This window comes from Notamacropus eugenii, chromosome 4 (assembly GCF_028372415.1).
Source record: "Notamacropus eugenii isolate mMacEug1 chromosome 4, mMacEug1.pri_v2, whole genome shotgun sequence".
Taxonomy (NCBI): Eukaryota; Metazoa; Chordata; class Mammalia; order Diprotodontia; family Macropodidae; genus Notamacropus; species Notamacropus eugenii.
The window spans coordinates 37755109-37780865 of NC_092875.1; the positions used below are offsets into that span (position 1 = coordinate 37755109).

The 25757-nt window shown below is 38.3% G+C and overlaps 2 protein-coding genes across 5 annotated transcripts in view; one reads left to right on the plus strand and one right to left on the minus strand.

Annotated features, from left to right (window-relative positions):
- Positions 1 to 333: 333 nt before the first annotated feature.
- RSRC2 (arginine and serine rich coiled-coil 2) lies at positions 334 to 18862 on the minus strand. 3 transcript variants are annotated; one of them, XM_072600595.1, is made up of 11 exons: positions 18498 to 18622; positions 13616 to 13772; positions 12518 to 12561; positions 11602 to 11679; positions 9836 to 10048; positions 8938 to 9111; positions 7723 to 7845; positions 4399 to 4478; positions 2805 to 3037; positions 2411 to 2500; positions 968 to 1620 (listed from the first exon to the last, which is right to left on the minus strand). In XM_072600595.1, exons 4-11 carry the CDS (start codon positions 11607 to 11609, stop codon positions 1441 to 1443), a joined length of 1101 nt encoding a protein of 366 aa, XP_072456696.1. In that variant the 5' UTR covers positions 11610 to 11679; positions 12518 to 12561; positions 13616 to 13772; positions 18498 to 18622; the 3' UTR covers positions 968 to 1440. The 3 variants fall into 3 exon arrangements, with proteins under 3 accessions (XP_072456694.1, XP_072456695.1, XP_072456696.1); XM_072600593.1 differs by lacking the exon at positions 11602 to 11679 and having other exon boundaries at positions 334 to 1620; positions 9836 to 10026; positions 18498 to 18862; XM_072600594.1 differs by lacking the exon at positions 11602 to 11679 and having other exon boundaries at positions 334 to 1620; positions 18498 to 18648.
- KNTC1 (kinetochore associated 1) overlaps positions 18850 to 25757 on the plus strand; it is a 90630-nt gene continuing 83722 nt past the window's right edge. The window contains exons 1-3 of one of the 2 annotated variants that reach the window (XM_072600587.1): positions 18850 to 19108; positions 21111 to 21257; positions 24362 to 24482. In XM_072600587.1, coding sequence (XP_072456688.1) covers positions 21129 to 21257; positions 24362 to 24482 — 250 coding nt within the window. In that variant the 5' untranslated portion in view covers positions 18850 to 19108; positions 21111 to 21128. The remainder of the gene's footprint in view (positions 19109 to 21110; positions 21258 to 24361; positions 24483 to 25757) is intronic. The other variant, XM_072600589.1, reaches the window with a different exon arrangement.

The window sequence follows — 25757 nt, forward strand, 5'->3', positions numbered from 1 at the left end:
CCTATCCAGCACAGTATCAACAGAGTTGTCAAACTAGAAACACAGATGATCTTGTTCTGAAATGCTACAAATTTAATGAATACCAGGGGCTTCCACCAATACTTTACCAGAAAAACACTATGTTTTTCCTTTCTGCTGCATTGTGAAATTTTATTACCATTCTGTGGCTAACATCTTTTCCAAAGGAAGCCATCTCTAACGTTATCATGAAAGTCAACAGGAAAATGGGTTTCAAACACATATACAAACTTGCATTATAGGCAACATTTTTGGAATCTGTTGTAAAGGTGCACCTAATTGACTTCTTTCAGGCAGTAAAAAGGAGAGAAAAAGCATTAGGAACTGGATTTAATAGAAGTAAAAAACCCCCACAAAAGTCATGGCCACGTTACTTGGATTCCTTTTACAGTAATGTTCTGCCAGTCTAACAAATACAAAAATCACAAACTTCAGAGTTATGCCTAATTCCATTTAGAGACAAAGTGGTTTTCAAGAGCTGTTATGTCTTTAATAATGCAACTAATCTGCAAAGTTGGATAACTCAGAGAGATGAAAAGATCCAAACTCAGGCTGATCAAGCAAAGTGCATACATAATAACACTGTTTTGTTATAAGGCACTTTATTGTAATAAAAGTGCTTACACCCTTAATGCATTAATCTATTACCTGAATAACATACAGTATTTAAAACAAATTCTGTACACTTTCACAACCCCTCCCCCCAGAGCAGCAAAGAACAGTAATGTTTCAACGAAAGTTTTCAATTCAGCTTCTGTTATCCCCTGCCTTGAAAAATCTTTTACATTTTTCCTCACTATGGTATTCCCTACAGCATAGTTCCAACTATTCTATTAAGGGGAATTCCTAATTGGTCTTTATTTTTATAAACTATACCAAAATGCTGCAGCAACCACAAAAGAAACCAACTCAAACAACAAAGATTTTAGGGAACTTAAAGTAACACCAGTTTTGAGAAAAAACATCTTTTATTATCATCACCATCCAGCTTTCTGTGCTGGACTATGAGCCCAATGGCCAGATCTTCTAAAGAACATCTACACAACATTTCTTTCATGTTTCAAGAGATGAAAATAACTGTACAAGGTTAAGTACAAAAGTACACAAGACAGTGGACACGAAATATCCATGTATGAGATTTTACCCCACCTGCAGCTTTACATTTGTTTGAAAAGTAGAACTTGTTAACTAAAAAATATTGTCCTTCTATAGTTCTGTCAAGTTTAATGGAAGTGGGTTTAACCTGATTACAACACTAACACCAGCATCACTGATCTGATATTTACAAAAAAAATTGTATTTTTCAATAAATTAAAGTCAATGCAACACCCATGCAAGCTAGAATGCTAGCTGTTTGGTGAACAAGGACCTGACATCAGAACAAGAATTTCACAAAGTCCCAAACTTTAAAATCATGTTTTTTCAAACTGCATCCATTCCCCGCATCGAAGATGTGAAGCCCAATCCCATTCCTCTTTGTGTGTGGGTTTGTGATCTTGCCATCTCGTACTGAGCATCCAGATTTCTAAATACTTCTTCCTGTTGCTTCAGAGTTTTATAACTTTCTTCATCAACTGAACTACAACCAGCTTCATCCTCACTCTGAAAATCAAACATGTAAACAGATTTATTCAGACAAATTTTCAAAACAGACAACATAAAGTAATCCATTTTAGAAACACTCTACAATTGCTCTGCTTTGGAAATAACTATCTACAAATTATACATGTAATTCTTACACTGATTTTTATAAAAATGTGAAGTATGTGACAACATATTACAGATACTGGAAGGAAACATGTTTTCCTTGGGTCTTCTGAGGTTCACCAGCTGTTAATGCTAATCTAATGGCCTATAAACCTGCATTTTATTTCAATTAAAAAGAACCTCCCTTCAATCTTGAATATAAAAAAAAAATTCACTACAGAAAATAATCTGCAAAATAAAAAATGAAAACATTAAATATTTTAGAGGAGTAGGAATGACTCCTAGAAATAAGAGAGTATACACATTTTTCTATTTTCTTACATATTATTGGAGAATGTTAATTGTTACTTTACATAAACTCTCACCCAGATTAGAGGTCTTACCATTCTAAATTAATAGTCATGACTGTTATTATGCAGAAATGTCTTAATTAGCATGAGTAATTTAAGTATAGACTCAACTATAATCAATGATATGCTAATTGGTACAGCATTCAAAGAGCATTAGGATTTTGGAAGTCATTAACAGATTTACAAATGAGTTCTAAAGGAACACAGAGTTTTAGATAAGCATTCCTAATGAAACCATGTACTGGGTAACATGAAAACTACTACGCTGAATATAAAGGTGATTAGAATTGTTACTTATACATGCAAACACATATCCTTACCCACACCCTCCTTACCTTAATACCCATTAGTTTTCTGAATTTGACATTTTGGTCCTTGTTTCCAAAATTCAATTTTTCCCAAATTTCAGCAGACTGTGACTTATCCTGTAGAAATTAAAACATGCACATTGTCTATCAGTCATAATGTTTAAAACAGTCTTTGATATCACCATGTGAAATCTCATTCTAAGGCTATGTTCTGCTCTGGAAATTCCCCATAATCCAGGATTTACTGTTGCTTTATAAAGTGGCTAACAAGTGTTGCTTGGTAAATACTTAAAGCAAGTTGGGCCCAATATTATTTTTCAAGATGAAATTACCATGCCACTTGTTCCCCCTGCCCCACTTGTATTTCAAAACAGGAAATGCCAGAAAGGAGACACTGACCCCTTAAATAACAGAAGCTTACCCCTTCTTTTTTGCCTTGCCAAAGCATTTTCCTTTTCTTTTCCTGTTCAGCAAATTTCATAGGATTCACAGCTGCCGGATTATAATAGCTAGGTACAGCTATTCCCGTCTCTGCCAATGCTTTGGCTTGAAGTGCAGCCATTTGAGCTGCCATAGCTATCTGAGGAGTTACTTGTGTTCCAGATGCTAGAAGGGCAGCAACATTGAGGACAGACCCTCCAGTAGCTGCAGCTGCTGAAGAAGAAAAGTAAACAAATATTAGGATAAAAGTTGCTTAAAGACACAGTAACATTTAGTTCAAAACTTGAGAGACAACATAGCAGTGCACCACCTACTGATCTCCTGGACTTCTGTGTGCTCTGGACCAGGAGCATTCCCTGCAGTAACTCATCTTGCAGCAAGATTGCAACAACTCCAGCTCCCACCTACTTGGCACCCCCTAGGCCTGGAAACCCTTCTCCTCTATCTGAGTGGAGAGGGTGGTTTTCAGAGAGCTCCACCCAGATCATCATTTTCCATTCAGCTGCAGGTCTGTATTAAGGCCTCCAGCTGGGTGGTACTCCTTCCCTTTCAGCTTCTTTTTATATATTGTCTTCCCCATTAGATTATGAGTTGCTTAAGGGCAGGAACTTTTGCTGTCTTCTGCCCTTCTTTGTATCACCAGTAATTCTGCACAGTACCTGGCACATAGTAGGTATTTAAGGTTAATTGTCTGACTTTTCTTTTGTTTATAAAATGTTACAGAAAAGGACAGTAAATGAATTAAGGGAAATAAATGAGGATGCTCGTTGTAATTCAAAATATAAAAATTCAAACACTACAGTGATAACCGGCTGTTAAAGGATGGATTAGTGAAGATTTATATCAAACTCTGCTTCAATTTCAACCTAGGGAGTTGTGATGTCCAAAGGAGAAAAGTGTAGCAGTTGTAGACAATATAAAACAGCTAGGTACGTGAAAGATAAAAGTATAGTGTGATACAAAGTTAAAAGGAGAGAACACTTCTAGTTTAGTGGAAGAATTAGAGAAAGCTTCATGGAAAAAGCGAACTTAAATGGAATGGAGAGTGCATGAAATGAAGTGTAGTGTTGATTATCTCACATAGATTGGAGAAGGACAAGACTAGTATCATGCAGAATCATATGGGGGTGGCAAGTCTCACTCCAGAGACTGGAAATGAAACCAGTTAGGAGGCCATTGTAATAGTTCAGATCAGAGTTAATCATTAATAAATTTCCCCTGACCTATAGAGGAATGCATTTTTACTTGAGGAACCTGAAGCCAGACAGGGTGAGTGACTTCACTAATGGCCACAAAGGCAGAGCTAAGATTCAAATAAAAGGATTTTAAATTGAAATCTAGAGTTCAGCCCACTGCATCTAAACAAATCTGTTAAGATGGAACTTCACATTTAGCTCTTTTTGACCACCAACTTTTCATACACATTTTAATCACAATGGGTGTCAATTATACATTTTCCATTACTTGATTTTCAAAGAAAGAATTAAGGTTTTTCATAATTTTAGTCAAACTTGAATAATCATAATGGTTACTTATAAAAATTCTGGCTAAATTAAATTTATGAAAAAAGTTACCTGCTACTATCTCTTGTTGTTTCTGTTTCTCAACCATTTCTTTTTCTCTCTGTTCTTGCAATTTCTTTGCTCTTTCCAACCTATTGATTCATAACAGAAAAAAAATTCAAGGTATTTAAGATAAAATAACCTGTAAATAAGAAATTACACAATAATTTTTATTTTTTAGAACAAAAAAAAGTAATAAGGGATTTTAATATGCCCATCCTTCAACTTCCTTTTAGAATTTCTTTCAGTAGCTCTTATAGTTACAATAATTTTTCCTACCCTAAAGTCAATCTCTCTGTTAACAGAGTCTGTCCTAATGTCCATGTTAGAGATAAAACTATTTTATGATCTATTTTTTACTGGGAACGTATAAATATGATGGTTGTAAACTTTTCACATAATGGCAATGTTTTAATAAGAAATCAACCTTATATGAAGAAAACACTCACTTGTCCACATTCAGAAACAATTAAGGTTTGTAAGTAGAAAACAATGTTGATTTCAGAATTTTCTGAATGTTTTTCAGGGGAAGCAGAGTTTTGAGGAACAAGTAAAAATTTAACTCTTTGACTATTATGTGTCTGAATATACTTTTAAAGCATTTATCACAGCCTTGCAAATTATTACAATGAAACAATGAATGTTACAATTCCCAAATTCATCTTAATGCAAGTGGCTCTGTTACTCTTGTGCAGAATTAAAAAAAGTGAACATGTTCTAGTAATTTCATTTGATTACTTTTAATTTTTGTGGTGGTGTGAAGACCACTGCACTTAGGAATTGAGGAGACCAGGGATTGAGCCCTCTGTTACTAATTTATTGTGAGATTAGTCATTTCAACTTTCTGAGTCTAAATTTCCTATAAAACCAGAGAACTAGACATTGTTCCAAGGTCTTTAGTCAAATACACATGATTAACTCATGGTTCACTTAATCCAAGGCTGGACTGAAAATTAATTTTATTAGTAGTCTAAAAAATTCAGAAGGCAAAACATCTGAAAATTTCACAGAAATGTATTTTAAAAGAACCATGCTAGTCTTGATTCAATTATGTGTTACAGAAAAAGTATACTCTATTTCCCAGACCAGTTGGCTCATCTGTATTAATGGAGTGAATTCTCTAAACCTGTGAAAACACAGTTCTGGGACAAAAATCAAAACAAAAACTCAGAAGTTCTCCCCTCCTTACATAAATTTAAGTATTTACTATATAGCACACAAAATCTAAATCATTATGTTTCTTGATAATGTGTTTTCCTAGAGAAGCCACAACCACTTTCCAAAATTCAAATTCCAAGAGGGTTTCTACTAATAAAATTGCATGAAGGGCAAGGAAAAAAAGTTTTTTTGGTTGCACTTCTAGAATGCAGTTTTGCAACAAAAGAATTCCATATTGGTCGCCAAAGTTGAACAAGAGAACTATAGGTTATTGCATAGGCAGAAGGAAGTATCTGGTATCTGGCACTTCACTTTCAACATTTGTGAAATGGATTTTTTTTAAAGCAACAATTAAAAGAGATCAGTGCTGTAAATCAACAGGGCCACCTACCTGTAATATGCTAAGGAAGTAGGCTGGCAAAAATTACTGCCTGACTCAGTTGAATAGGCAGCTTGTATTTGTGCTCTGTTCTATAGTTGTTAAAAGGTTTACCCATAAAATCAGTATGATTTCAACCTTTCTGAGCAAATACAAGATAACAACCATCACTTCTATGAGTGCTAAAGATCAGGCAGTGAAACAGTTTAACAGATGTACCTAAAACTATTTGTAAAGCTGTTTAAGTACTTTTTACTACAGATACATTTTTATCCTTATTTTTCAAGATTTCCTATACTGTAGCTAATTTCTCAGCAACTAAATTATTGTCCTATCAAATTTCAAGAACCCATGAACAGCTTAACTGATCCCATAGCAGAGAATTAAACAGGCAATGAACTGTGAACTACCAGTATTAGTCTCAAATCCCACTAAAATCTGAAAGTGAAAAATGTAATTATAGTGTAGGAATAAATTGTAAACTGGTGGGTTTTGAAAAAATTCCACACCTGCATTTAGGTAACATTCACTATAAACTTAACCACAGAAAAGCTAAGAAAATCCTCACATTTTGAGAGCATCACCTTTTGTCATCTGACTCACACTCATTTATGGATTTGATAACAAATACTCACTTACTCTGTTGCTTTGAATTTCAGTAAGAAAAAAAATCAAATATAAAGGATGAGTAACTGCTTAATAAACGATACTACTTGCATTAAAATGGCCATTGCAAGTTTTGAAATCAACACCATTCACTAAGGTGAATGGAATGAGGAAGGGGTGAGCTCACACCTTTGCTGCTGCTGCTGCTGTTCAGCTGGAGACAGTTTCTGCCAGGCTGGGTTCACAGGGCAGCAGTACATCAGGTTACATTGTGATAACTGTATTTTTGCAATGGGAAAAAAATAGAAACTTAATTTTAAAAAGAAAAACAACAAAAGCTAGTGTAGAATTCGCAGAATATGGGAAAAATAGCAAATATGAAGTGCTGTGATTTTTCTCCTGCCTTTGCAAATGATTAAGTCTTTTGGGAAGACTTAGATTTGAATGAGAAAGCTCCATCTTCCTTGTGTGTGGTCCCAGGAACCACATATAATTAGGCAATAAAATCTAAGAAAAATATGTACCTTTTCTTGTCTTGACAACAGGGTTTTAAGATTTTATAAGGGCAAATCCACAAAATAACTTCTATTTATTGACACAGCATGTAACTATATCAATTATTCCCTCCTTCAAAATAGTTAACATCATACCTCAGGTAACTCTAACCAAAGGTCAAGCATTGGTCTAGTTATTTTATGTCCTTAAGAAGTAGAAATGTAAAGTGCCTTTTACAGTTGAAAGAGTAAATTTCCCATGTCTCTTAAGTATAAACAGTTTCAAGAATTTAAAGCCTATTGCACTCTCAATTCCAAATCGTGGGACTTTTCTTTCCTTGGGAGAAAAAAACAAAACAGAACAAAACCAAAAAACACTGGGCACAAAACACCCTTGAAACAAACAAAAACCTAGGAAATTAAGAAGAGGCAAAAGGGGGGGAAGGAGCTGTTTGTGGCAAATAACCTCAATCTTCATAGCTTCGAAAATAACAGAAACTATGCCATGAGGTAAAAGTTAATGAAACTATTTATTTCGGTATTGCAAAAGGCTACAATATTTAAAGTATGTTTACAAATGGAATCTATTGTATTTTAACTTGATTCCCATGATTCAGGGACAGGATTATCCCCTCTTTTTTAGATGTCAAGCTCATCAAAGCCAAGTTAACATAAAAGATGAAAAGGCAACACACATACCTTCGAGCTAATGCTTCTTGTGCATCCATTGCTGTGTTTCGCCCTCTAAAAGGAGGTGGACTGGGAGTCCGACTTAAACTTCGGCTAAATCTCCGTGGTTTTTCAATTCTCTTCTTTCTTTCCCTGTAATCAATTTTAGGAGTCTTATTAGGTGCTAATTCATTAATATATTGATATAACAAAAAAGCACCAGAAAAAGAAACTGAAGATTTTTATGTGTAAAATGTTTTAAAATGAAACCATGTCTTTCAAGAACTATTTGATTCATAGTTTTCTAATAATAAATGGGACTTAGTTCTCCATTCCCCTCTTATAAAAATTTGGTGCAACCTATATAATTGTTACTTTTTTTCAGAATATATTTATAAAATGCCAAACATGTTATAATAAGTAATATTCATTTTGTATATAATTTCATTTTGGGGGGCAGGACAGATATTTTCAGCAATACAGATTCTTAGAGTTCATGGGAAAACTTAATTTAAAAACAAAAGCCAATCTTCTCATCTAAAACTGACGATCAAGACTCAAGACTATTACCAACTAAGCAGTAACATTAAACAAAAAGAAAACTGGCTATTCAACCCCCTAACTTTACAGATGAGGATACTAGGGCCAAAAGTAATGGAAGTGACTTGCCCAAGGCCAAATGGAAGTTCTCTTAACTGCAAACTGCATGCTAGCTATACAGATATTCCTGATACACCTCATAATGAAGTCTACTCCTGAAAACTACAAGTTCAACTCATAAATAAAAATAAAAACACAACAAATACCACTTTTTGTGGTATGCATATCTATACACATCCATAATGCCTTCTATGGTCTTGAAGTGTAAAAGTATCTGCTCATTGCTACACAATACAGGATTCAGACCAGAAAAGGACTATAGAAATCACCTAAATTCAACCCACTCATGACTAAAAAAAAAAAATTACAAAAACCAAAACAAACTCTTTTTTCTAGAGTCAGCAGTGGGGAACCTTTGGCCTCGAAGCCACATATGGTCCTTTAGTGCAATCCTCTGAATCCAAACTTAAAAATCTGGACTCAGCCTAAAGACTGTACCTGAGGACCTAGAGGTCACATGCCACATATCAAGGCTGCAGGTTCCCCACCCCAGACTCTAAACAATTCAAAATTAAAAAAACAAACAAACCCAAAGATAGTTATTGTCAACACATTTTCAAAAAAATGTAATACATAAACACATACCGGCTTCTGCTCCTGGTTCTACTTCTACTCCTGGTTCTGTGCCTATGTCTTGACCTTGACCTTGACCGAGACCTAACCCGACGCTTTCTTTCCCTGCTTCTGGACCTTGACTTTTTCCGCTCCCTGCTCCTTGACCTTGACTTTTTCCGTTCTCTACTTCTACTACGATGACGCCTGAAATAACAAATATAAAGAATACATTCTTATTCACTGATCTTTAAATTACAGGTAGCTTTAAAAACATTTGTGTACTATTACCAGATGAAATATAATTCAAATTTATTGTTCCCTCAAAGCCACTTCAAAATTTGGGGGATGCCATTTAGTTCATGTATTATGTTGCCTCAAATGGCAACACTCTACAAAATTCTAAGAGGTTAACTACTAAAGTTGATGTTTCAAAAATCATAAATATACAAAAAAGCAAATTCTTGTGCTTTAGTTTGTAACCTAAGCTTTTAGATTCTTCTGAACCACATAGAAAAAGAAAATCCTGAGTATAGCTTCAAATGCTTTCTATATGAGGCAATGTTATTTTAGCTTAAAAAAATTCTACAAATGTGGTTCATGCAATCTACTGAAAGAAATAAATTTTATTAAAAATGTCTCATACAAATGAGGCACTTTTTTATTGTTAATAACTATTTTACTGTTAATAATTATATTCCATCTAGTCAAAAGAAGTGCTGCGTAATCACGAGATAGCATCAAGGGGTCCTTCCTCGTCTATATGGGCTCTCTAGTTTTGCTGACCATTCCTGAATCCTTAGGGCTACAAGGTGCCATTTTTACTGCACCTAACTATGCCTTCAATTTCTATATGTTTTTTAAAATCTGGTAGATCTGGGAAAGGTCAGGACAGTTTGAGGCTGCATAAATATTAATATAAACAGCTCACCTTTCACGAGATCTAGATCTTGAATGACTTCTGCCTCTTGATGACTTCCTTTCTTTGCGCTTGTGTCTGTCCTCACCATTTTCAGATGAATTTAGCCTCTCTCTTCCCTTATCAGAAGAATGTTCTTTGTCATTATGGTCCTCAGATTTATGTTTCTTGGAGGACTTGTCTTTGGATTCATGTCTTCTTGCCTGTTGTAAGAAGAAGTTGGTTCTTTCAGGAAAATAGTGCAACAAAAAGAGTTAGTATGGGTATCAGAAGATAAAAATATGTTGTGATGCAACATTAGTAACCTTAGGAGTGTGGCTCAGTCAATAATTATCTATGTTCACATCACCCAATGTTGCAAGTGCATAATATTACTACTTGTTTTCTTCCTTTTAATTTCCCTCCCACCACCTCCAAATGTAGTAGTAACATCCCATAAATTATTTTTTCAATAGCAAGGTGAAAACAATTTCAATTTCACCCCTAGGTCTAATAAAATATAGATGTACATATTTATTCAAATATATAAGCCAACTATTTATAGATACACACCAGACAAAAAAATCACTTATAAATGCATAGATCTTTTAACTATTGAAATACACAGTACCACTGAATTGTGATGTTAGAAATGAACAGTTGATTAGACACACTTAAAAACCTAGGAAATGCATTAGAAAAATGCAGTTTCAAATGGATGACTATTCTAAATAAGACTTAGCTTACTAAACTTTTTTTTTGCACCCTCCAATTACTTTAAGCAGACAAACATTCTTCCTTTAATAGCTTATAGTGTCAAAGTATTCTTTAAGGTCAGTTCTGACTGTCTCCAATGTTTTCATTGGAGACTACATTGTGAAGCAGTCATTTTTCTTCTTAGGCATATGCAGACAGGTTTGGGATTTTTATTTTGGTACAGGTACCTACGGTAAAAAATGGCAAGCACTTTTACTTTAAAAATGGTAGTAGAATTCAAGATAGGAATAGCACAATTGATCCCAATGCCATCATATTATTTTTGCCAGTACAAAAAATAAAACCAAACCACACTATATACCATCAACGCCTTTACAGATTCAGCTAAAACTAAATTTATTAGTACCCAAACTACTCAAGAAAGGTTGCATGTTATTCTCTGTTGCCCCTGAGACAGGCATCTAGATTTAGATTTCTGATCCAGATATTATTCAAGTTCGAGATCCTGGACTTTATAAAAAAAAATTTGAGTTGAAATACATTTTAAACATATTCTAGTCCAACCCTCTTAATTTGGCAGATGAGAGAAAACAGGTCCAAGTTCACACAGTTAAGTTTCTGTAGGACTGGGTCTAGAACCCAGGTGTCCTACCTCCCAGTTCAATGTGCTTTCCATGACATTACAGTGTTACCCCATGCAGTAAAATACATGCAATAATGTATTTCTTTGCACTTGGCATTTTTTTCTAAAATACTTTGGATAGCGCCACCATTATCTAAACATGCATGTTGCAAATTATGAAAATGATCATATAATAACAGTTAATTTTACAACAGAAATCTGTGATATGTATTAACTTTTACTGCCAATTCCCCTCTAAAATAACACTTAAGATAAATTTTTCTTAGACTCTGCAGTATGATGGCAAATTAGAAAGGCTTTTCAAAATGTGGGTCAATTTTCAAAGTTTATTTCAGCTTTCCATATATAATACTTTATTACTAACAAAAAACCCATAAAAACCCTTAACTGATTTAAGATATATTTAAGGGAAATAGGAGTTTGAATGACTAATAGTTACCTTATCATGAAGTAGGCTTATAATTTTGCTATCTGAGTCTGCAGCGTCTTCAGTTCAGTCTCTTCGCGCATTAGCACGCTGAGTATGATTTATTATAGAAATGTTATCATGTGAGCTAAACAAAATAGTCATTTTCACAAAAACTCTCCTAAATTAAAATTTTAACAGAGCTTCCATTAGGGGAGGAGGTGAAGTCCCTGCCCCACATTTAGCTTTAGGAGTCCCTTTCCCAGCCCCCAAAGGACTCCTCCTCCCTTTCTGGCTGCTATTTCTGCTGTTCCTTGTCGGCTCTCTCCACATCTTCTCTGGTGGATGAGCCAGTTATCTCCTCTGCACCACAGCTGCTGCCTCTTCTCACTCCCCTTGCCTTTTTCCTCAAGCTTTGCTGTTACGACACACTTCTAGCTGCCCTTCACTGAGTATTGTGACCCTGTAAGCAGTCTTTTCAAATTCAATATGACTATTAGAAAAATTGAACTATTTGAGAAAAGAGAACTCGTTATCTTTCCAAAAAATAAAATAAAATGAATGTATCCCTAGGCAGATGCTTGTTACTTAAAAGTCCTGAGCAGTGTTAAGGCATCAGAAGACTCGGGACCTCAGGTTAATGGAAGCTCTGTGTGATAGCCCTAAAGAACCAATTATATTTCTTCATATGAAATTTTCATTGTGAAAAATTTCACAACAAATTAAAATTAAGTTTCTGAATGTACTTTTCCCATAAACAACTATGTTCTTGTTAAAATGATGAATCCAAATCATGCTTCTCTATGATACTCCATAACCCAATTAACCTTTCAAATTTTCAAAGTTTTGTGTACTTACCATATCATGGTCATATATTTCACACATACATTTCTACCAGAAACTTTAAAAGTATTTTAAAATTACCTATACTCTACAAAGTGCTAATTACCTCTTTGCTTCTGCTTCTGCTTCTGTGTTTTCTTCCTTCGTTATCTGTGGGGAAAAAAAAGTCAGTAGTATAAGCAAGTGTTCAATAAGACACAATTTTACAATATTTTATTTTATTAAAACAAACTCTGCAGAGACTGAATGACTTCCTAAAGATCAAGGTTTCAACTTTTGTTCACCCATTTATTGTTATCAAGACCTATATCTGACAACATCAATTATCTAAGTTGCAAAACCAGAACATTTTTAAAAAGGCCCTCATTAGTTTAAAAAAAAAAAGCCACAAATCCTTGCGTCTCAACATTTTTTACTGAGAAGAGCTAGCCTCTTCTCTCCCCCACCCTCCTGTTTTATTATAAAAGCAGTTCTTTTACTACTAGGTGCTTACTTTTCCAGCTCTCAGATTATGGGCAGCAAATTAGAAGTGGGCCACTTAAAGTATGTAGAAATACAAAACTTCATGAAGGGTCATAAAATATAAAAAGGAGGCAGAATTACTAAAAAATCCCAGCAGCCTGAAGCCATTTAGTATAATGGCAACATCTCAGCAGCTCTTGAGGATATGGCTATAAAATTCTTAATGATCTCAAGTAATTAAGAAAAGATTAAGCACATAGTAAAGTATATGCAATCTTTTGAGCAAAAATTTCTATGAAAAGCCAGCATTTTGACAAAGAAGTTTTGTATATAAAGGATAAACTTCTGTTGTCAAGCATTCATATATGTGGACTTTATTTTCCACGATGTATTACAAATAATATATACTTAAGTTAAATATCATCCTCGTCCCCATTATGGATGCAAATATCAAAGTATTTCTGATTTCATTTCTAAATGGACTATTTCTCCCCATATCACCTCTCTCCCCTATGAAGTTTATTAATTACTTTATAGGATTATAAGTAATAAATATTGTAGGGCACAACTGACAATTAATTTATACTTTCAAAACAGAAAACTTTGGGAAAAGCAAATAACACTACCCCAACAATATACTTCCTGCCTTAAGGCATAAAACTTTGATACCAGGACACTATATTATACACACATGAACGAGGAAACATGAAATATATGAAGTAGCTTTTCAGAATATGCATACCTGACTTTCGTTTTCTTTCTCTTGACCTTGATCGTGATCTTGAATAATGATGTTTTGATGCTCTAGGAGAAACAGAGGCATCTGACTGCTCCTTTTTTTTATCTCTATCTGGAGATGACTTTTCCGTGGCTATCCCATCTCGTTCTGTGTCACTAGCCTAAATGTTCATGGAACAATGATTAATTTAAAGCTTTTCATATCATTTAAATATATATACAATCACCCTAGCTTCTTAAAAAATACGTATGTTCAAGGGATTAAAAAAATTCTAAGTAGCAGATCGGAAAAGGTTATCTTCCAATAAAAGCTCCTTGTGGAAAGTGGCTGTGCTTTTATTTTGGGGGTAGGATGGGATTATAGACTAACTACAGACACAGCGTGCATTAAACTAAATTTATTTTCTAAAACAGGACTGCATGTTAAACTTTGAATTAATAAGAAGCTACCAGTAATCTAATTAGGACCTGATCCTACTATTTGTTCATAAAATATAGATCAGTGTAGTTATTATATGTATAATTATGAAAGTAGAAAGTGAACAGGATTTGTGAGTTAGGAAGACCAGATTCAAAAATGACATTATTGATTATGTCTATGTTGGAGAACTGTGTTAATAGTTAACTCTGTTAGCCACCACTTCATTTAAGTATTATTTTCTCTTATTAGAAGCCCTCTGAGAGTAAGGTCTAGGTTTTGCTTTCGTAACTGTATCTTTAGCACTGGATATGATGCTTGGCACACAATAAGCACTTAGTAAATGTTTTTCATTCATTATCCTAGAGGGAATAGGGAGCCACGGAAACGCAGGGAAGTGGGGAAGACTTCCCTCCAGAAAGGGAGTAATATGCCAGGAAAATGGTGCAGATATAATTTACCTAAATTCTGAACAAAGTACTTCAGGCAACTCTTTGAGTAGAGGGAAGTTTCCTATGCCAATAAAAGCCACAAATCCAGTCTGTGTCCTTATTTGATGTTTATCTCATGTTGTACTTACAAAAAAGTTGGATTTGTAACTGGATGAATGGCTAAATCCGAAGAATCAATAATTCAACATCAATATACAATCCAAGTCTCTTTTCTGTTCTTTGTATGATCGCTAGGTAGATCATTCTACTAGCTTTTAAGTATTCACTTGGCAGATTTATCCAAAATGTACTTTACAAAGTTATAATTTTATTAAAAATATACAATGAGCATAAAGAATGAAAGAAAAATTAAGAGTAATTCTAGCACAGATGAAACAGAAGATAATACCTACCCATACAGATTGTTTTAACAAATTTACTATTATGGATAATCAATATCTGACAATGAACTTAAATTTCTTAACCACTTTTTTGTGGAAACATTATCTAGAAGTACTGTATTAAACATTCACAACTCCCCCACCCCAATTCTAAATTAAGCTATAAGTCACTAGTCTGTTTTTTTAATATTATGTTAGTTATTACAAAACAAATTAGATAAAAACAGCACAGAATAAATGAAATTAACATTCTTCAATAAGCCATTTTCATTTTTAAAAATAGGTTCTTCTGTCCAGGGATAGAGTAATACTGGAAAGAGGTAGGATGTGAGCCGCACCTTGGTCCATAAGGTGAGATAAAAATGGCAAGGAATGATCATGTGGTGTGTTTGTTTGTGTATGAGACCTGGCAGATAACAGATGGCACCAAGTTCAGAAGTAGTAGGGGGAAAGTTGTATAGCCAAGGTGGGCTAGGATTATGTTGGGCAGAAGTGTCAAATACATGGTGTCCAAAGCAGATTAAAATGGTATTTGGAAATAATTAAAATAAAAAATATAATACAGATACTATAGTCATGTAGTTTTCTAGGTCAATATCCAACACCCATGGATCCTTATGGATGATTTGGTGGCCTCCATTTCTATTTGAATTTGAACCACTGATGTAGGGCTTGAAAGTCAGGAACTTGGCTGAGCAAGAGGTTCTATTCAGAATTCTTTAAAATCCTAGGAATCATTTTAGCTGCCTGATTTTGATCCATCCGGAATCAGATGGTTTATTTTATGATCTTCTCTGGTTCCTCCTTATTCAACTTCAATCTTTACAGTTTATTATTTTAAAATATTATTATCTACATTTTTTTGTCTCTCAGTTAAACTCTAAAGTCACTGAGGAATGGGGAGTTATCAAGAAGCCTAGGCACTAGGCTGGAAGACAAAAGGAAGAAAAAATACTCTTTTCAAAGAGTATACAACCAGTTGGGGGAAGGGGAGAAATAGTTTGGCAGAAGGGAAAGAATATGAACTCTGGAAAGGTAGGGAGGAATCAAAGCTTTAATACCAAGCTGAGGAATTTGGATTTCATCTTAATAGACCTTAGTATAGGAAGTAATTTCCTCATTAGTCATTTCATAAATACTTATGCACTTAATTAGAAAATGTCACCCAAACCCCACATTCTCCCCACCCCCAGTACTCAAGCTTCTATCACCTATGATGAAAGGCAGCTGGTAAAATGGAAAAAGCACCAGATGGACTCTGAGGTCCTGGGTTCAAAACCCAACTCATCATTTACTACCTTTGAGATCTTGGGCAAATCACTTAACCTAACTATCTCTCAGTTTCCTCATATGTAAATTAAAGTGGTTCATCTTTTATGGGTCCCTGATCAATCTTCGAGGATGAACTGATGGGAGAGAAACACCTTTGGGCTAGGATTATCAGATGCCTGTGCCATGGCCTGCCCCCACAACACCCCAAAGCCTTGAGGGGACATCAGTATTCATTTATCATATAGTGAAAAGAAAACCATTAGCTGGTGAAAAGAACGTAAGTCAACATTAGTCAATACTTAAGTGATAGGAAGTATGAACTGGCAACTATGACTTCTGGAACAGAAAATAAAGTTAATTATATGTACACTTAAGTTAACAGAAACTTGTTAATATGGTAAGAAAAATTTCCTTAGTTTTAAAGCTACTGTGAAAAAGCTACTCAATGTAAAAAGGTCAACAATTTTCTATTTGGGGGAAAATTCTATACTAAACCTACAATCAAAATAGACTTGCTGCTTGATGTCATATTAGCAGTATGGGTATAGTCAGATTCACTGTCTCACTGGAAATCTGCATTGATAGCTTTCTTATATGGTATAAACCAAGAAAAAGTTTACTTAGTAAGATCTAGAATGGCTGGAGGGGGATGGGGGGAAGCTGAGGGAAGAACAGTCACAGGGAATCAAGGCAATAAATCTCAATAAGCTTTAGTCTGCTTTAATCTGAAAAACATTTAAATACATATTATGCGACAGACGCAGCGTTAATACACTCTGGATTACTAAGGAGGACAAGTCTTCAAAAAGCTACAATTAATCCAAAAATATTTTCACGAGAGATTTCCCCCTACACCTTTCAGTAGAAAGGAACACAATAAGCTCACGCTTTTATTGTCATAAGACAAACGGAAATTATATAATCACACAGTAATGCCACCCCTCGGCATGTAGTGTCCTAAGAACAACACAAATCTTGTTGCTTAGAGTACCGTACTTAAAATAAGGAAGGACGTGATCCATTTATCTTGAGGATTACGACAGGAGATCTTTAAGACAAATTGAAGAAAGAAATCTTTCAGATTTCCAGATTAAAATCTAGTCACAAGGAGAAGACGGTGAGCCCGAGGTATCTCACTACCTTCCAAAATTCACCTCTCAGAACAGGCAGCACGGCGTAACGTTAAGAGCCCAGGAGGCAGACTAGGTGAGTTGGAATCCCGGATCAGCTGCCTACTACTTATACGGGCTTTAAGCAAGTCCCTGAAACTGTCTCAGGCCCGATCTTCTTATGTAAAACGAGAGGAAGCTGGAGTCGATGGCCTTTAAGGCCAAGGCTAGCTATAAATCTTCAATCTTAGGAAATGGGGGCTGGCCCGGATGGCTTCTAAAATCCATGATCCTATGGCAATCAGGGGGCTGGATGACCTCTAAAGTTCCTTCCAGCTACAAATAAATGATAATAAAATGGGGGTCGATGGTCTCTAGGGTCTGCCAGATGTAAATCTAGGATCCGGTGAAAACGAGAGGACTGGACGACCTGCTCTAATCTAGGATCCCAGGAAAACAAGGGCTTGGAATGGACGATCTTTCAAAAGCCCCTTCAAGGTGTAAACCAACATTTTACGAAAAAGGATTGGGAGCGGAAATGGCACAAAGTCCCTTCCAGGGGCAAATCTCTATAATCCCAGGAGAATGAAGGGCTTGCAGTGGATGACTTTTTTTTTTTAAAGTCTCTCCCAGCTGTACGTAAATCCTAGGAAAATGAAGGAGGGGTCTCCCGCAGGTCGGATGGATGGGTCCCACGGGTGACACCGGCGCCTGGAACATCCCCCGAGTCCCTTCGGCCGAGTGTGCCTGGCTCCGGCCCAAACACATACGCACACAGCAAACGCAGGTCCGGATGGATGCCCGGGCGCTTTCCTGCGCAGGCTGCGGCGGCAGCCCGGGGGCCCGGCTCCCTTCTTTCTCCCCCCCCCTCCTACGTAGACACCGCCCCCCTCAACGCCCCCTGGTCCCCAAGAAAAAAGAGGCAGAAGGAAGCCGCCGTTTCCCGTCTTCCTTCCCCACCCCCTCCCGAGCACGGAGGAGCAGGAGGCCGCGGGAAGGCCGCTGGGGCGGCGCGAGGAAAGTTCTGGAAGCAGGCCCTCCCAGCGGCCTCCCCTTCCTGCTCGGCCGGCAGCGCCTCGCCTCCCCCACCCTCCGGCGGGCAGCCATGATGGCGGGGCCTGGAGGAGGCCGCAGCGCCATCTTGTCCGCACACTGACGCGCACTGCCTCCCCGGCTGTCAAACCTCTCTTCTCGCGGAGGGGCCTTTCCCTCCCCTTCCCCCGGCTCGGCTCCGGCTGGAGGATTCACCACTTACCGCCATGTTCCGCAGAGTCCCGGCCGCTGGGGCCGCGCCTCCACCCGCCGCTCTCACCAGTACCCGCCGCCGCCGCCAAGGCTTCGCCGCTGACTGACTAAGCCGCTCGCGCCAGAGACCCGGATGGCACAAAGGGGCTGGGGCCTGGGGCGCCGCAAAGCATCCTGGGGGTGGGAAGAATGAGGGGGTGGGGACAAGAGTTACTACGGCAACGCGGTTCGCGGCGGCGATTGGTAGTTCTTTGGAAGGGGCGGGGCTGAAAGACGGGACCAGAGGCAAAGGGGCGGGGCGCGAACGCCCTGGGGAGGCGGCTCCTGAACCGGACGGCTTGGACAGGATTGGGAACCAGGCGGGCCCGCCTTCGCTCTTGGAAGAACATTGGGCTGCTCCGGCCGCCGTAGCGGAGGGCCGGGTCCGGGATTTCTCCCGCCAATTTAAACGCTGGGAGGGGGTGGCGGTCCCGATTCCCGGCGGTTGGGAGGAGAGGCCGCGCCTTCTGACCCCCCCTGCCTGGTCCACGCGGTCTCTACTGAGGGAGGCGAGCCGTTTCTGCAGAGGAGGTCGGGCCTATCTTTCGCCTCTTGTGTCCCCCGTCCTTAGCACGGTGCCAGGTACACAACAGGCGCTTACTAAATGTTGACGGGGAGCCGTTGAGCCAGGCAGAGAGAATCCTGGGGTGCCGGGGGGCAGATAGAGGACGTGAGGGATGTGACGTGGCCCCGAGAGCAGGACCAGGGGCCATATTTCGGATGCGGAGGTGGTGGTTGTGGTTCGATCCACGAGGCACGTAGACCCTGCTTTGCCATTCGTGCCCCCATTTTACAGAGGAGGAGCGGAGGCAAATTGGGGTGACAGGGGCTTGCCCAGGGTCCCCAGCTAGGAAGCGTCTGAGGCTGGATTTGAACTCGGGTCCTCCTGAGCCCAGGGCTGGCGCTCCATCACTGCATTACCTGATTGCCCTCCAGATAGGGTTACAAATCTCTCAAGGTGCAATGGGTTTACCCTCCCCCCCCCCCCCCCCGAGGTATCCAGGCACAGGCAATCCTAGGGGAGGGGAATTCTTATTTTGGGGGCAGCGTAGAGCGTCTGGCCTGGATTCTGAAAGTCAGGAAGACCCGAATTCAAATCCCACCCCAGACACGGACTAGCCATATGACCCTGGGCAAGTCACTTATCCTTGTTTCCTCATTTTCCTCTTCTGTAGAATAAGCTGGAGAAAGTAATTCCAAACCCTCGGGTATCCCTGCCAAGAAAATCCCAAATGGGACGGGACACAGCTGAAACAATGACAACAAAAAAATCTTATTGTTGGTGTCATGTGGACTAGGTTACCTCCTATTACTTCCAATTTTGAGATCCTCTGATCCTAGATCACTGGATTTCAAGGTTCCCATTTCCCCATCCACACACCCCCTTACTCAGCAATGCCTCCTAAGCTGAGCCACGGGCCCATTTGCAATCCTAGATTCACAAACTGAGCTGAAAGGAACCTCTGGGACCAGTCCCTTAATTTTACAGATTAGACCTAGACCCAAAGAGGGGAAAGGGTTGCCTAACATCAGAGCAAAGTCTATATAACTTCCATCCAAGCTTTTGAAAAGGTCGCAATGAAACCTTTTGCTTCAGTGTCTGTAGCAGCAGCCCAGTAGTGCACCAGGCTTGGATTTAGGAGGAACTTTGTTCAAGTTCTACCTCAGGCATGATTCTGGGCAAGTCACTTAACCCTGAGAAGGAAATGGCAACCTGCTGTAGTATCTTTGCCAAGAAAACCCCATATGGGGTCATGGAGAGTAAATAACAATATTCAGTTCCATTGAGAATTGATTATATATTGGGAGGAACGTTAGATCAGGACTTGGTAGAATTAGGTTTAAATCCTGCTTCTGTAGCTTGCTAGCATCATGGCCCTAGGCCAACAGCTTCAGCTCTCCTCATTTTTTTCTGCTATAAAATGAAGGGGTTATACTAAAGGGTATTTCCAAGGCTCCTTCCAACGCTTCAGTGTTGTGATCAAAGTTGGTTAGCAGGATGATCACATATAATCAGTTACACTCAGTGGAATCTTAGGGATAGGTAATAAGAGGTTAGTTGGACTTAGACAACCTCTAAAGTGTATTCCTCTCAATCTATGATTCTCAGAGCTCATAGTTTATAGCAATTGAAGCTTTGCAAAACCCTTTAACATGCATCCTTTTGATGCTTTTGATCTTCCAATAACTATTTGAGATAGGAACTGCAGGAATGATCTGATTTCACAAATGAGGTGACAGGATAAGATGAGATAAGTAACATGTATAGGTGGAATTGGAATCCAAGTTTTTCCTAATTTCAAGTCACAGTACTCTTTTTAGTATACTGTGCTGGATCACAGGTTTAGACTTGAAAGGAATCTTGGAGTTCCTCTGGTCTCCAGAAGAGAAAACCAGTCCAGAAAGGAGAGCAGGGATTTGAATTCAGGACCTCTGATTCCAAATCTAGCACTCTTTTTAACCATCCTGTGATGTCTCTTAATGATAGGTTATCCTGGTGTTTGAATGTTTGAATACCCAGACTCCATATCATGTTGCAACTTCAAAATTTATTCACCAGTGTCTTAACACATTATTATCACAGGAAGACAGTTTGACAAATATGTGGGATGATATCGAACTTCTAACAACTGATGACACAGGAAGTGGTTGCCTAAGTATTGGTTCAGGAGAAGAACATGGAACAACTTTATATCAAGTGGATACACTAGTCAAGATATCCTCTGAGAAGGTAAGATTTCTGCTATCTCAAACAATCTTCTGGGTATGTAAAATAATTCCTTTTGTGTGAGTTCCTTCAGTCTAAAGAGTTTGACACCGTTTGTTGGACATGTAGAATGTGAATGTGGACTGTCGCCTTAAGTTCATCATGTCTTAAACTGAACCTATCTTTCCCACAAAACCACTGGCCCTTTGCAGCTTTTGTACTGCTGTTAATGTAGTATAATTCTGATTTGATCACCATGACATGAAATACAGTATCTGTTGCTATTGCTTTTCCATTATCTTCTTTCACAGTGTCTTTTTCATGCTGATTGCTTCCTTTTTGAACACACTGGCACCAGCCTAATTATCATTACCCCCATGCTTTGTAGTGATAGCTTCCTGACAGTCTTTCCCTTCTAAATTCATTGTTCACGTAACCACAGCTGAGCCTGTGTGCCATGTCCTATGAGGGGCCTTTCATGATCCCTGATGTTACTTTGTATTTACCTTGTAATATTTTTGTATTCACTTGTCTTTATTGGTATTTCCTGGATAGAATGTAAATTCCTCAAGTATAAGAAATGTTGGGCTTTTGTCACCAGACCCATCCTGCCTGTCAGTCAGGACTTAGATGTGATATCTCTTCCTTAAAGTGCATTATGTAGATTCTCCCATCTCAGTCCCGTAACAGCCTACATTGTTAGCCACCATATATTTTGTTATCCCCATTCTGCAGGTGAGAAAAGAAAAGCTGAGAAAGGTAAGTGGGGTTACTCATGGACACAACTAGTAAGAGGCTGAGGTCTGTGTGCCACTGCAGCATGCCATCTGTCCAGGAATTCAGCAGGCAGAGAAGGAGAGGGAGCTTATTCAGAACACAGGACTTGAGCAAAAGGAGAGGCAGGGCATCCGCGGTATAATGTGTGGTATGACAGACTGGAGGACGTTAGTGGTGAAAGCTGTGCTTTGGACCATGGATCTGGCGGTGATGTGTAGGGGGAATACAAGGAGGAAAGACTGGCATTAGGGAGAGCAATCAGGAGGCCGTTGCAGAAGTCCAGAGATGAGGTGATGAAGGATGTCACAGAATAAGAAGGGAATTCTGAGGTCTGCTAATCTGAACCATGGAGAAATAATAATTCCTCCTCCATATCATCCTCCAGCCTTTCTTGCCATACACTCCCTCCTGAGACTTCCCTTTCTCCTCTAGGGTAGCTGAAAGCAGTAGGAAATTTGCATGTAGCCAGAACCTTCCTCTTTCTGTCTTCCACCCTAATACTGTCCTCTGGGACCTCCCAGAACCAGTCTGATTCTTCTTCCACATGAAGACAGCTCTCATGTCCCCCTTCAGTCTTCTCTTTTCCACGTTAACCACTCCTTGTTATTTCAGCTGATCCTCGTAGAGTACTTCCTCAAAGCCCATTACCATTTTGGTGTAAAATTGAAAATTAATTTTAATTCTATTTTTAAGTCAAGCTGACATAAGTTAATAATGCTTTACACCTGTAACTTCACCAGTACTCGCATGCCAAGCTTTTGTCTTGTAGTTACCTCCACTCAGGACTCAATTCTGTTGTGAATTGAATCTCCACCCTTGTATTGTCTACCTTTGTAACCTCATGTCTGACTCTTTGTGATCCCATGTGGGGTTTTCTTGGCAAAGATACTTGGTGGTTTGCCATTTCCTTCTGCAGCTGATTTTACAGCTGCAGAAACTGAGGTAAACAAAAGTTTAGTCGCTAGCCCAGGGTCACATAGCTCATAACTGTCTGAAGCCACATTTGAATGCAAGTGTTCCTGACTCCAGGCCTGACGCTATATCCACTGAGCCATCTAGCTGCCTTATTCGCTACCCACTTTTTCCAAATTCAAATTCCTCTGTAACCTCACCTGCAGCCCAAATTCAACTTGATTCAAGCAAAGCCTTGCAGACTATACTCTTCTTTGGACAATCTTCAGCTTATTAATATCCTTCCTAAACTGTGGTTCAAAATTGAATCTAGCATTTTAGAGGTCATTTTACAAGGGCAGAATATAACCTTGTTATTAACTGTAGGCCTGGACACTTTGCCTCTCTTAATTGTAGCCACATTAGCTTTTTTGGTCTGTCTGATCATCGCCCTGTTGACTACTGTTGTTTACAGATGAACTGCTATCTAAACATGGCTCCCCAATGACTACTTTATCCCTATTCAGTTTCCTCTTGTTAGTTTCAGCTCAGGGTTATAGCCTGTCAAGATGTTTTTAGATCCTGACCTTGTCATGTAAGGTGTTGGCTATCCTGCCTAGCTTATTTGATAACTTTGTCATCTATACCTTTAGCTTAGTTAGCGATAGAAATTTTAAACAGCATATGGCCAGCCACAATATGATATTGTAACATTAATGACTTCTTTGGGTCTTGCCAGTCAACCAAATGGGCAGATAGGTGGTGCAGTGGATCGAGTGCTAGGCTTCAAGTCAAGAAGGCTCATCCTCATGAGTTCAGATCTGGCTTCAGACACTTGCTCACTCTGTGACCTGCCCAAGTCACTTAAACCTGTTTTCCTCAGTTTCCTCATCTGTAAAATGAGCAGCGGAAGGAAATGACAAACCACTCTAGTATCTCTGCCAAAAAAAACCAAAACGGGGTCACGAAAAGTCAGACATAAGTGAAAAACGACTGAACAACAAAGTCAACCAATTCTGAATGTGATTAATTGTATTAGTTTGTGGCTCATAGCTTTTTACCTTTTCCACAAACGTAGTATGAAAGACTGTCAAGTAGATGAGAGTGACTTATGTTAAAATAAAATGGAAGGGATAAATGAAAGCAAGAGCCATCACCAGTCTTTTAACTGATTGGCTATGTGGGCTAAAAGAGAAGTTTTAACTAGGGGAGGAATGATCCCATTGACGGAAATCTTTGCTGGTCTAGGATATGTGACATTGCCTGTGGTAGCGTTATATGCATATGTTCATCATTACATTTTAACTAAATTCCATCATGATATAATTTTGAGTTAATCATCCATTTACAACGTGATTCCTATAATACTGATCGACTAACAACATTATTTTACCTAAAGTCATGTTTTTGCTGAACCCCAAATGCTATGGATTTTAGAGACATGTTTTTTGCTCTTACAGGCATCGTTTTCTCCAAAGTTACATGCATGCAGCTCAAGTGATGGGTTTATCATTGTGGTTGATCAGTCAGTGACACTTTTCGACAATATTTGTCGATCTCTCCAACTGCACCTTCAGTTTGGTAAGTTTAATGACTAGAGATGAAACAAATTAGAAGTCAGCTAGGTTAGGAGATTAGCATTCTACCTCCACTGAATCTTGTTTTTTTTTTGATATTCTATCCTATTACATCTTAGGCAGTTGGAAATATTAAGAACCACAGATAATCAGCTTAGGCAGACTTATTCTCAGTGAATTTGGAATGCTTCAGATTTGTGCACAGAACTTTTTATACACTGTCTCTGTTGGGTGATAGAGCATTATGTGATATACATTCTAAATCTTGCACAATATTGTACATTCAGGATACTATAAAGAGTTGCTGAAGTGCACATTAAAGGGTGCTTTTTATTAGACTCATAGAGTTGGAAGAGACCTCAGCCTTTTCCAAGCATGAATTTCCCCTCTGTTATACTCTGATATGCAGTATTTTCTTGAGAACCTCCAGGAAAGGGCAGTTTGGGGAAGCTCTGATTTTTGGGAAAGGTTTCCTTTTAGAGAGCCAAAATATGTCTTTCTCTGTCTTCCACTGAGTGGCCCTTATTCTTCCATACAGGGCCAAGAAAACAAGTGAATCTCTCTCTTTACATATTAGCCTTTCACTGTGTTGGTTTTTTTTTTTTTTAAGGCACCAGTAAAACCTGAGAATAAAAAATAAATACCCTTTAGCAACTGAAACATGAAAACTGATGATGAACCTGCTAGAATCTCCATGTCCTTCAACTAAATTTTATATGGCATTTTGTACTAAATTTGAGAATCCTTTATAATCCTGACTTTTATCTTCTAGAAGATACTCCGATTTATTAGTGTTGTTTCTAAAACTTGGTATCTAGAGCTTAATACAATACTCCATGTATGTTTTGAACAGAGCAGAGTACAATGTGATCATCTCCTTCTTTGTGGACATGATCCTTTTATTAAGGCAGCCTAAGATAACAGCTAAGACCACTACATCATCCGCTTGCCTTGTTTTGAATTTGAGGTCCACTAAGATCACTAGGATCTCTTCAAGTGAACTGTGTTTCTAGCCAGTTTCTTCCTGTCTCTATTTGTACAGCTGATTTTTTAATTCATCTATGGGTCTTTTCATTTATTCTTATAACATTTCCTCTTGTTAAATTTGGCCACTGTTCCAGTCTGTTGGGAGGGATAGGTTAATCTATGAAAGAGAAAAGACTCAGAGGGTGACAGAGGAGAGTTTTATTCAAATATTTGGAAGGTGTGGTGTGTAGGAAGCATCAGCCTTTTTCTGCTTTGTCCTCATGGGCAGAATTGGGATCAGTGGTGGAAGGTG